The sequence below is a fragment of the Hibiscus syriacus genome, unplaced genomic scaffold (genome assembly GCF_006381635.1).
Source record: "Hibiscus syriacus cultivar Baekdansim isolate YM2019G1 unplaced genomic scaffold, ASM638163v2 tig00111394_pilon, whole genome shotgun sequence".
Taxonomy (NCBI): Eukaryota; Viridiplantae; Streptophyta; class Magnoliopsida; order Malvales; family Malvaceae; genus Hibiscus; species Hibiscus syriacus.
The window spans coordinates 658057-670446 of record NW_024063080.1 but is presented as its reverse complement, the minus strand read 5'-3'; the positions used below and the strand labels follow the sequence as shown (position 1 = coordinate 670446).

The following is a 12390-nucleotide window of genomic DNA, read 5'->3' as shown; positions in this document are numbered from 1 at the left end:
TTTTTTTTCTTTCCTTTCTTTCTTATATCACATTTATATTTGCCTTTTTAGTATTTTAAGGGTAAACTACATAAATGGTCCCTGATTATATAGTGTTATTTTTTGAGTCAGCCGACTATTAAAAGTTACAAAATGGTCTGTAAATTATATAATGTTGCTTTGTTGAGTCTCTCTACCATTGAAAGTTACAAAATGGTCACCCAACGGTTCATATGTTTCAAATTCATCCTTTTTGGGTAAAAAAATTGATGGTCATCTAAGTTGAATGTTTAATATATTCAGGGACGGAGTCATAATTAAATATTGGCAAGGGCCGAAATATTATACTATTTAAGAAAAATATAAAGACTTATTAGGTATTTAAACTCGAAATTCAACATGAACCAAGCGACCTTAGTGATTAAGGGATTGTTGTTGTCCTTGAGGTCCCGAGTTCAAGTACATATGTAGGGGTATGAGCGTTCATTATTAAATAGTTAAAAGTTTTTGTATATATATTATCTTGTACTCACCCTAAATTAAAAAAAAAAACTCAAAAGTCAACTTCTAATTTGTCTAATATTTAAACTTACAATGACTTAAATTGTAATCAGACGAAAAATTTAAGAACGCATACTTATCATTTTTTAGTTCGGCCTCTACTTGATTAAATATTTAATAACTTTAAATATTTATTTTTACATTAATTAAACCAAAATAATATCGAATATATAAATTTTAACAGGGGTCGAGGGCCCCTTGAACCCTAAGGGAGCTCCATCTCTGAACATATTGACTGGGATATGATAATCGTTTGAGATTCTGATATCATATTTTAACATATCTCATTTTGTAGGTTAATGTCCAGCTCAAGTTGTCATCAATTTTTCAACAGAAAATGATGAGTTTAGAACGTATGAATAGTCGGGTGACCATTTTTTAACTTTTAATAGCCAGAGACTCAATAAGGTAATGTCATATAGTCGAATGATCATTTTATAACTTATAATAGTCGAGGGATTCAACAAAGTAATGTCTTGTAGTCAGGGGATCATTTGTGTAGTTTACCTATTTTTAATTAGTCAAATTATGATTATAGTCTCTTTACCATATTTAATGTGAGATTTAGTCCTTATATTTGACTTAATTTTATCTCTAATTTTATAACATTGTTAGCAGGGTCGTCTTGTAAATTTTGGTAGCCCTATGCCATAACAGTAAAATAAGCCTTTTAAAACTAAAATATTATTTAATGTGGCCATTGAACTTAAATACACATATATACAAAATATTTAAAATTTTTGGAGGCCCTTACAAAATTTGGGCTCTGTGCGGTTGAACAGCCCGCACAGGCCCAAAACCGCCCTGATTATTAGTTATTCTAAATATTTAATCACATAATTTTTCTTAAAAACAACTCGCTCGTTACACCAATATGATTTTTTTTTCTTAAATATTAATCAAATATTATCTATAATCGCCGATCAACATAACTTGTACCTATACGGCTATACACTCTCGAAAAGAAAATATGCATGAAATTATACACGATCAAAACTTATGTATCAAATTGCATATTAGATAAAGTTTGCATGTACTTTTGAGATTTATCCCATGAAAAGGACGATAGTAAATTTGGGCTCTGTGCTTTGAACAGCCCGCACAGGCCCAAAACCGCCCTGATTATTAGTTATTCTAAATATTTAATCACATAATTTTTCTTAAAAACAACTCGCTCGTTACACCAATATGATTTTTTTTTCTTAAATATGTAATCAAATATATTATCTATAATCGCCGATCAACATAACTTGTACCTATACGGCTATACACTCTCGAAAAGAAAATATGCATGAAATTATACACGATCAAAACTTATGTATCAAATTGCATATTAGATAAAGTTTGCATGTACTTTTGAGATTTATCCCATGAAAAGGACGATAGTTTTGTAAGCATATCAAATCAGGAAGTGACACATGGATCCACTTTTGGAACGAAAGAAAGGTCTTTCCTGATATTTGTATCTTGGTTTTTGTTGGGCTGAAGATTGAGCTCCAAACCAATCTTGTTCAGAATCAAAACGGTGCGTTACTATATACTCCCTTCGTTTCATAATTAAAAAAATAAAAAACTAAATAAAATAATTAAATTTAATTATTTGTTGAGAATGCACATTTCCTCAGCTCACAATTGACATCACGTAGAATAGAATAACATATGACAGAGTTTGTCTTTACTTTATATGAAACCGCGTATTAGAAAATGAGTGTCAATTATATAATTAATTCGTTTTAGTGTCATTTTCTGAAATAATTAAAAAATTAATTGTCTTAGTAAATTTGCCCGTATATTGATACGATCCAGATTTAACCGTGTTTTGTAGTTAAAAAAATTATTATTAATATAAATTAATAAAACCTCATTGGGCCCGGGTTACTTTGTCCATGTCTAGAGAGAAGCATTGTGGATTGAAAATGAATATGTGGTGGCGCTAACATGGAAGTGGACTTGCAGGCCCAAATAAAGAATAGGCCGAAGTGGTCAAACCAAAGTTAAATATGTCCATGACAAAAATGTGAAACATTTGTAATAAATGGCGTGCCTATGACATGCCATGACAATGATTTATCATTCCATTATAATTTTATTTTCATAGAACCAAATATCACAAACCAACGTAAATCAAGCCATCTTAGTAGATAAGTAGCTTGTTATTATTTTTAGAGATTATAAATTTAAACACCGCATATATAAGACTATGAACGTTTTATTATTAAGTGGTTGGATCTTTAAACATGTATTACCTTACATTCATATCAGGTTTATATTAAAAAAACAATATCACAGCGCATGTTTTCTACTATGATTATGAAAATTCACAACTAAATAAAAAGGTTTCTAGTATCATTTAATTTCATTATATTCAATGATAACTCTCAATCATTTGACATTAAACGCTCACATACTCATAGTATGATGAATATTCGAACTTTGAACGTTAAAAAATAACAACAATTCTTTTACCATTTGATATAATATATTTGACATGTTAATCTGTTGTGAAAGTAAAGAAAATAATAGAATTGCTGGAACTTGAATTGTATTTTTCATCTTACATTTACAAAGCATTGTGTGTTATTTATACAACAATAGTAACATAATAACTGAAGCTGTTAAGCCTAACAACCAGCTATGATGAGTTGGCACCTAAGATACTTCTAGAATATACTCAACATCCTCCGTGCTACTTCAACTCTCCAAGTTGTATACTCAACATTCTCCCAACTGCTTCAGTTCTTTAAATGACAATACTCCTAGCTTTTATCGAAAACCAGCAAAACGTTATTTTGTTAGAGCTTTAGTCAAGCCATCATCCACCTGATGTTCAGTGGCCACATAATGAACTCTCAACTTGTATGCTATAACTTTTTCTCTAACAAAATGCACATCAAGTTCAATATGCTTAGTCTTCGAATAATACACAGGATTTTCACTTATCGCGATTGCACTCGAATTATCGCACCAAATGACTGGCGAAGCATGCACTTGTGCTCCCATATATGTTATTAATGCATCCAGCCAGACAACATCTAACGTAACATCCGCTAAACTTCGATACTCGGCTTCAGTAGTGGACCTAGAAACAGTCTTATGTTTTCTTGAGCTCCATATAATCAAGTTTCCTCCTAGATACACGCAACACCCAAATATTGAGCGTCTATCATCTATATTGCCTCCCCAATCAGCATCTGCAAACGCTGTGAGTTGAAAATGGTTCATCACTCGGGGAAAACACCAGTCCATAGTCAAGAGTTATTCGAAGATAGCGTATAACCCGTTTTGTTGCAGCAAAGTGTTGTTCTCGTGGTGCATGCATGAATTGAGCCAGCTTATTTACACTAAACTCAATATCTGACCTTGTATGACAAGCATACAAAAGCGATTCTACTAGACTTCGATACTCGTTTGCATCATTCAACTCCTCACCTGACTCTTTGAAGAGCTTAAGAGAAGAAATCATAGGCGTTGGCGTTGAGCCAACTGTGTCCATTCGTTCCTTGGTTAACAACTCCATGATGTAATTATGTTAACTAAGAAAGATAGCATCTCCTACACGCTTAACCTCGATGCCAAGAAAAAAACTCAATTGACCAAGATCTTTTAAGTAAAATTTCTTACTTAGCAAGCCAACTACTTCCTCAATCTCATCATTCGAATAGCATGTGATGATTATGTCATCGACATAAACCAGCACATACAACACTCGCCCTTCTTCTTGCTTGATAAAGAGTGAGTTGTCCGCATTTGTACTTTTGAAACCAATGCTGATCACATAATTTCTCAACTTAGCAAACCAATTTCGTGGGGCTTGTCTAAGGCCATACAACGCCTTATGTAACTTGCAAACTAACCGAGAGCCATCTGGTGCTTCATTTTCAAAGCCCTGAGGTTGTTGCATGAAAAACATCCTCCTTAAGATCTCCATTTAAAAAGGCGTTATTCACATCTAATTGTCTCAGCTCCCACTTATTCTGAACAGCTAATGCACTTATGACATTGATGGTGGAGTATTTAACTATTGGACTGAACGTTTCTTGAAAATCATGTCCAGTTATTTGTGTAAACCCCTTGGTCACCAGCCTAGCCTTATACCGTTGCACAGACCCATCCGCATTCCTTTTAATTCGAAAAATCCACTTGCAACCGACTACTGAACGTCCTTTATGTAAGCTGACAAGGGACTAAGTATTATTTCTTTCTAATGCCTCATACTCTTCATTAACTGCTACATTCCACTAAGGTTATTGTAGAGCCTCATATATCGAACATGGCTCCTTTTCCACTTCTGCATGAACTATGGAATAAAGCTTTGGCTTGAATATTCCACACTTGCTCTTGGTCATCATTGGATGACCAGTAATAGGAGCAACCATTGATTGCTCTTCATCACAAACATTTTGCATCACTTCTTGTGACTCACTTTGAGTCAAGCTAGCACCATCAGATTGCTGATTTACAGTATATTCCTCAGCTGCATTTGAGTGCTCCTAAGAGGATTGGAAAAAGAACTGGAACTTGACATTTGTTGTTCCCTATGTTGAGACATAATGGCAGGTTCCACGTGCACATCATCTGATTCTTCTTGATTTTCGTGGGGCATTCCCACTTTTATGCATACTTTCCCTGCACTATCAACCACAGTCAGTTGCATGGATAACTTTGCAGCGTTTCGACCATCATTTTTAATAATAATAGCTTTCTTACCTGCAAAAGGAAAACATCGTTCATAAAAAATAACATGCCTCGATATAAAAATTCTTCCATCAGCTGCCACGCACTTATATCCCTTTTGTTGTGAACTATACCCAAGAAATGTGCATGGTTGTGATCGATATCTGAGTTTATGGTTTTGATATGGGCGAAGATGGGGAAAACACCTACACCTGAATACTTTCAATAACTAATAGTCTGATAACCTATCATACAACATCTAGAAGGGTGACTTTCCTTGCAAAACACGTGTGGGAAGCCGATTGATTAGATGAACTGCAGTGCTTACTGCATATGACCAGAATCTAAAAGGTAAGGAGGCTTGATCCATTAAGACAAACGTTGATTCAATAATATGGCGATGTTTCCTCTCAACTACCCCGTTCTGCTCGGATGTATGCGAGTAAGACAGCTGATGATGCACACCTAGCTTTGTTAACAAGGGAGATATGGAACGATACTCACCCCCAGTCTGTTTGTACTTCCTTAATTACTGCACTAAATTGAGTCTTGACTAGCTCATGAAACGACTGATAAACTTGTAAGGCCTGACTCTTTGTCTTTAATAAGTACACCCAACAATGCCTTGTGTAGGCATCGACAAAGGACACGTAATAATAAAAATTGTTTGAAACAATGTGAGAAGGAACCCATAAGTATGAAAAAATGAGCTGGAAGGGGCTGGTATAAACTGTAGAGGATTAATTGAAACGAATCTTATGGATCTTTCCCATTTTACATGCAACACACATATCACTACTGACTGTATTTTTATTAGTAGGAAAGACAATGCCAATGTTTTTACAAGCCTTTACAAGTGAAGCATGAGTTGGATGCCCAAGCCTCATGTGCCATAGGTTATAAGAATCTGTCATACCAACTGAAGTTTTATTGATTACATTTATTTCTAAACTAGCATCCGCATTATTTTGTTGATCCCCTATTGTAGCATCAAACTGATATAGTCCTCCATTCTCTTGTCCTTGTAGCATAACAACACCAGTCCCTTCATCTTTAACCAAGCATCTCTTCGCGTGAAACTCAAAATAGACATCATTGTCTCTAGCAAACTTTGAGACAAAGAGCAGGTTTTTAGTCACAGATGGAACATGAAGCAAATTATGAATGAACAAAGCTCGATTATTAGTATTGAGTATGCCAGTACCAGTTTTGCAAATATCTAACACTTGACCATTACCGACAACCAGCTTACCTGGGCCAGTATAATCCGAGCCATCTGCCACCTTGGAACCCTCAAGAGTTACATGATGCGTGGCTCCCGAGTCTACAACCCACCTATCTGAAGTTGGTGAGGCCATATGAACTTGCACATAAACATTCTTGTTGTTGCACGATAGACAACTATTAGCCACCTCACATGAATTAATATTCATAGCAGCAGATTCATCTTTGTGAGCCAATACTCCAGGAAAATTTTGGTCAAAGCGATGCCAGCACCTATCTACTGAGTGGCCAGTCTTTCCACATAACTGACATTGGAGCCTAGAGCGTCCATGACCACGGGCTCCTGATCGAGCACTAGACGTGCCACTCGAACTATGAGGTCGATTATACTGACTAGAACAATCGTGATATTATCTGTTGTTTTGCATGTGAACAACGTTTGCACTCATCGAGACTTGATTTTGAAGTTGAAAGCTCTTAAGCTGTGCCTTGGCATCAAATAGCACTGACTTCACTCCATCAAGAGAGAACGTCTCTTTGTTGGTCGTAATAACCGCCATAAACGGTTGATACTCAAACGACAAGCCATTCAATATGGTGGCTATTTGTTCAAGCTCAGAAACAGCACTGCCACACGCAGCTAATGAATCACAAACTTCTTTTATTTGAGTGAAATATGATCACATACTCTCCTCACCTTTATTAATCGACCTTAGCTTGCAATGAAGGCTCATCACAGTCGTTGTAGATCGATTGGCAAAGAACTTGAGCACAGTAGACCACACATCCGCAACTGTTTTTGCACCAACAAACTGAGACAGTATATGATCATTGATTGTAGAGAGCAGCCACGAGACTAAGGCGCTGTCCTGTGCCACAAAGACCTCGTACTCTTCATTGACACCAAGGCTGCCATCTCCAGATTGGATATGTGCTGGTGGAGGTTTAAGTTCCCCAGTGAGCAGTCGTTCCAATCGGTGACTCCTTACTGTTAAAAGAACTTGTTGTTTCCATAACAAAAAATTCATTTCATCGAGCATAATATTGACCTTATTGTTTGTAAACAATCGACTATTTCTCGATGGTTCTCCAAGATCAAAGCTGTGTGCAACATCATCAGCAGCCATGAAGGGTGCAAACTATGAAAGAAGGAAAGAAAAAGATTCTTCAGCAGCTACAAGAGAAGCAACGGAAACATGAAGCCTCCAAGATAAATGGCGAAAGATACCATGTTGTGAAAGTAAAGAAAATAACAAAATTGCTGGAACTTGAATTGTATTTTTCATCTTATATTTACAAAGCATTGTATGTTATTTATACAACAATAGTAACAGAATAACTGAAGCTGTTAAGCCTAACAACCATCTATGCTGAGTTGACACCTAAGATACTTTTAGAATATACTCAACATGATCTAAATAAAAATAATTAAATAATATTTTAAAATGAATATTAGTCAATTAATTTTTACGAGTTTATGAGTCCAGTAATGAGTCATAATATCCCACTTAGCTAATATCTAATAACTTGAATTTTTTATTTCTTTTTACTATTTTTTTAATTCCGAAACTTATTTTATTATAATATTCTAAATCTATGATGTCTCTAATTATTTTAATATAATCTTATAAATTAGTATTTTTTATTTTAATATTATAGATTTAATTGTATTTCTTTAATTCCATTTTTCTTTTTAGTTTTTCAAGTTTTATCTTTGATTATGTAATCTAATTTTCTAAATTTTATCTCGAATTATGTATTATGTATTTTTAAATTTTATGTTTTTATATTTTTATGTGATTATTATAAAAAATTAAATATGCATCGGAACATTGAACCCAAAACTATGAGTATCCAGTTTTTATTAGTACTCGAATAACATATATTTGATACTAACAGGTCGAGACATAATTTACAACTTTTATTACCCGAAAAATCGGATATATAAAATCTTCAGATACCAAAAAAATTGTAAGTATACGCTAATGAATACTACTCTTATCACAAAAAATTTATTTTCTCGTAAATCAATCTCATGGATCCAATCCATTATTTTTATTTTTTGGATTAAATCCTCTTATATGGTAATTCTTTTAGTTTTATATATATTTAGAATCATCGGATAAGTAAAAATATACGGTTAAAATTAACTTAATATTTTTCAGTGAATATTATCTCATTTACTACGGTTAATCTTACATATCTATTTTTACTATTCCAATAATTCTATATGTGTAAAATTAAAAAAGTTTTACAATGTATGATTGAATTTTATCTCAATAATGAGTGAAAATATATTAAACTAATTTATAATATTTTAAGGAAATTTTATAATTTTATTATGAGTTAATTGAATCATATGCCCCCAAATTATAATATTTATTTTAAATTGATCCTTAAACTTTTAAATATTTCAATTTTATTCTCAAACTATAACTCTCATTATAAATTAGCTCTTAATTTTTGAACATTCTAATTTCATCCCAAAACTATGATCATCTTTCTAAATTGGTCCCTAAAGTTTTGAATATTCCAATTTCATCTTCAAATTCACGCAAACGACAAATATATAATTAGTTTCAACCATATTTGACCTAAATTTTGTTTTTTTTTCAAACATATAATAATATAACTTAGTCTAACGATTTTATTAACAAGGAATGTAATGAGTATATATGTATAGTTTGGGATGAAATTTGAATGTTGAAAAAGTTAAGGACTAATTTAGAATGAATGACATGGTTTAGGGATGAAATTATAATATTTTAAAGTTTAGGGGTTAATTTGAAATAAGGTTCATACTTTGAGGATAAATGTTTGCAATTAACTCTTTTATTTATATATATATTTTTAAAAAGCAAATAAGATGATGCTGGGTTCGGATTTCAGACAGAAGAGAAGAGTGATTTGAAGCAAAAACAAAAGCGGTCCCTGTCCCCTTGTCCCCACCACCACACCCCCAAAACACGTCCACCCACACCTTCTCCTCTTATTTGCTTCCCAATCCCATCCCGTTTCCCTCACCAAACGCCAAAAAAAAAACCTGTTCTGAGAAAAGAAGAAGCCAAAATAAACAAAACAAAACCAAAATATAAGAAAGGAAAAAGATGTTCGGGGATGTCTCCAGCTGCAACACCTACAACTACGGCGATGCCTTGTATTGGGACTCCCGTTATATTCAGGAAGCCGGTGGTGCTTTTGACTGGTACCAGCGTTACTCTTCTCTTCGCCCCTTTGTTCGTCACTATGTCCCTACTTCCTCTCGTGTTCTCATGGTCGGCTGTGGAAATGCCCGTAATTTCTCTTCTCTCTTTTTAAATCGTTTCTTTTTAAAGCTTTTACCTTCTTGCTTTGGCGTTTTTGATTCACTTAACTGACTGCTTATCTTATGCTTGCTGAAAAAATTTGGGAAAAAGGGTAAAAAGATTTGAATTTGATGGTTTTGGTTGTTTTAGGGATAAGGGTTTGTAAGTTCAAATCTAGGGTTTTTGTCTCTTCGCATATTTGCTTTCAGACATGGAATGCTTATTGGTAAAGAATGTGTTTTGAGCAAATGGTTTTTTTCTTTTTTCTTTTTTGTAGTTATGTCGGAGGAGATGGTCAAGGATGGATATGAAGACATTATGAACATTGACATTTCCTCGGTGGCTATTGAAATGATGAGAAGGAAATATGAGTTTGTTCCTCAGCTCAAATGTATCCTTTTGGGTGATTCTTGCGTCATCTTCCGTTGGCTATACCTTTTTTTTGTGGTTTTCCTTGATGAACCTAAATAGACATGCAAATGGACGTTAGGGATATGAGTTTTTTCCCGGACGAATCTTTCGACAGTGTTGTCGATAAAGGTACGACACCCTGTTTCCATTACTTTGTCTGTCAAAGGTTGCTGACTTTCTGCTTTGAATGCTAATGAGACTTTCTTGCTGAACCCGTACTGATGAGCTGCCGAATTTTGATTTAGGAACTCTTGATTCTTTGATGGTACGATACATCTTCAAATGCTTTTGTTGTTTGCTCCTTCATTTGTGAAATCTAAAGGTTTGTTCTTTTTTATGAGTTTTAGTGTGGCACGGACGCTCCATTAAGTGCTACGCAGATGTTAGGCGAAGTGATCAGGTTCTGAACTTAATGGTCGTTATTTCATTATCTGGTTACAATCACTAGAGGCATAATCTTTTTGATAGGAGTTGCCTCGATTGTGCATACGCTAAATTTCAAAACTCTAGCTAATTTTTTTGTTTCTTCTTGGTAGACTTCTCAAACCTGGAGGGATCTATATGTTGGTAACCATTTAGCCAAATCAGAAAACTCTATTCTAGCAGTCTTCCGTTTTTCAGTCTTAACTTCAAAACGGATGATGTGTTTGTAAATTTGCCTTTGCCAGATAACTTATGGTGACCCAACAGCGAGGATGCCACATTTGAACCGGCCGGCATACGGTTGGAATATATTATTGTACAACCTACGTAAGTTCTATTTCTTCTTCTTGTCATGTTTAAACGTCTTTCTTTCTATGACATCATTTGATTTCAGATTACTTCTTGTTTTCTTCTGTAAATATTACTCAATTATGCCCATCTTTCAGTTGTGCCGAGTTACAAATGCTAGTTAGGTTAACTCGATGATACTCTCCATCAGGCAGATTCTAGACTTTTTGGTTGGCGACAAAGTAGAAAGGATTGTTGTTAAGAAACATCTGTATTTTCTGATCAAATCCAGTTTTCAGTCTTAACAAGCGAGTAGGACTAGTTAGGGTAGAACAGTTGGCTCATTGCCAAATGTTACTCGTTTATGCCCCAAGAACAGAAATACCTTTTGTCTCATAGTATCATTCTTGACATCCTATGTCGTATATCTTGGAAGAAAACATGTATTGATTATTGAATTCGATGAGCCTTTGCCCATTTTAAAGCAGATGTCCTTGTGAACTTGCACTTTCTGTTTCAAGTCCATTGGTCACACGCAGGACAGAACCTTGGTTTTTATCATGTTTTAAACTGTTTCCTCAACGTATGTCTCATTTTGTTTGCAGCCAGACCGGATTTTAAGAGGCCTGGAGGTGCTTCATTGACAAAGTCATACTTGGAGCCAATTCCCATCACTGAGAAGGGCACACTTCCTGCGGACTTTGTTTTGGAAGACCCGGATTCTCACTTCATATATGTATGCAAAAAGATGGATGACACAGGGCTAAGTAACATACCCACCTATCCATTAACATCCGAGATTTTATAGCGAATCGAGTAAAAATTGAAGTGCTAAGGCAGCATCTATACTGTTTTACAAGCTTCAAAAGTCACATTTCAATTTCAAAGTATTTGTATGATTATCATCCACCAATTAGGACATTTTACTAGGAAAATTATTGTTTGTAAACCTCCAGAAAGGAATTCTGTTTGTGTTTTACATATTATAAGTCCGCTGTTGAACAGAAACAAAAGACCTTGAATAATATCGTACAACTTACTTATAATTATGCTCAAGGTTCTTTAATCTCTCTCTTTTCTTAAATAGTCTAAGGATCCAAATGAATGGTCAGAGCAATTTGATTTCAATAAACTTGTGCAAGATGATAACTGAAATTTTTTATCGATTAGATTTGTCACAGGAACAATTCTTAGAAATTAGTATCTTTCTTCTAGACTGTGATAAATCTGATCTGTAAATTTTTATAGGTACCATCTTGCACAACTTTCAATGGGACCATTTATGTATTTTACCCTAAAAAATACAAATATAAAAATTTGATAATTTTACTCCTAAGTGGGGACCACAGAAAAAGAAGGTGGGGTCCAACACCAGAGCCTAAAACCTAAAAATGTAAAATCTCTCCAAATGTGGCAAAGGAGTGTATCATGCAAGCACACTCTAAATAGAATTGCAGAGAGCCATGCAAGAAACTTGTCGTTTCCAGTTTCAAAACGCTTTGCCTTTTTGATTTTGCTATCTTCT

The 12390-nt window shown here is 34.4% G+C and overlaps 1 protein-coding gene across 1 annotated transcript; it reads left to right on the top strand.

Annotated features, from left to right (window-relative positions):
• Nucleotides 1-9465: 9465 nt before the first annotated feature.
• On the top strand, nt 9466-11892 carry LOC120160920 (EEF1A lysine methyltransferase 4-like). The gene is made up of 8 exons (XM_039171232.1): nt 9466-9732; nt 10021-10134; nt 10215-10283; nt 10400-10419; nt 10502-10554; nt 10691-10721; nt 10823-10904; nt 11471-11892. The coding sequence occupies exons 1-8, from the start codon at nt 9546-9548 to the stop codon at nt 11671-11673; spliced, it is 759 nt and encodes a 252-aa protein (XP_039027163.1). The 5' UTR covers nt 9466-9545; the 3' UTR covers nt 11674-11892.
• The last annotated feature ends 498 nt before the right edge of the window (nt 11893-12390 follow it).

What these genes read in the sequence shown, in the direction of transcription:
- LOC120160920 (XM_039171232.1), top strand. Translation starts at nt 9,546, where the DNA reads ATGTTCGGGGATGTCTCCAGCTGCAACACCTACAACTACGGCGATGCC. An exon ending in GTTTGTTCCTCAGCTCAAAT is followed by an intron (nt 10,135 to 10,214) that starts GTATCCTTTTGG and finishes GAACCTAAATAG; the next exon opens with ACATGCAAATGGACGTTAGG. An exon ending in CGACAGTGTTGTCGATAAAG is followed by an intron (nt 10,284 to 10,399) that starts GTACGACACCCT and finishes ATTTTGATTTAG; the next exon opens with GAACTCTTGATTCTTTGATG.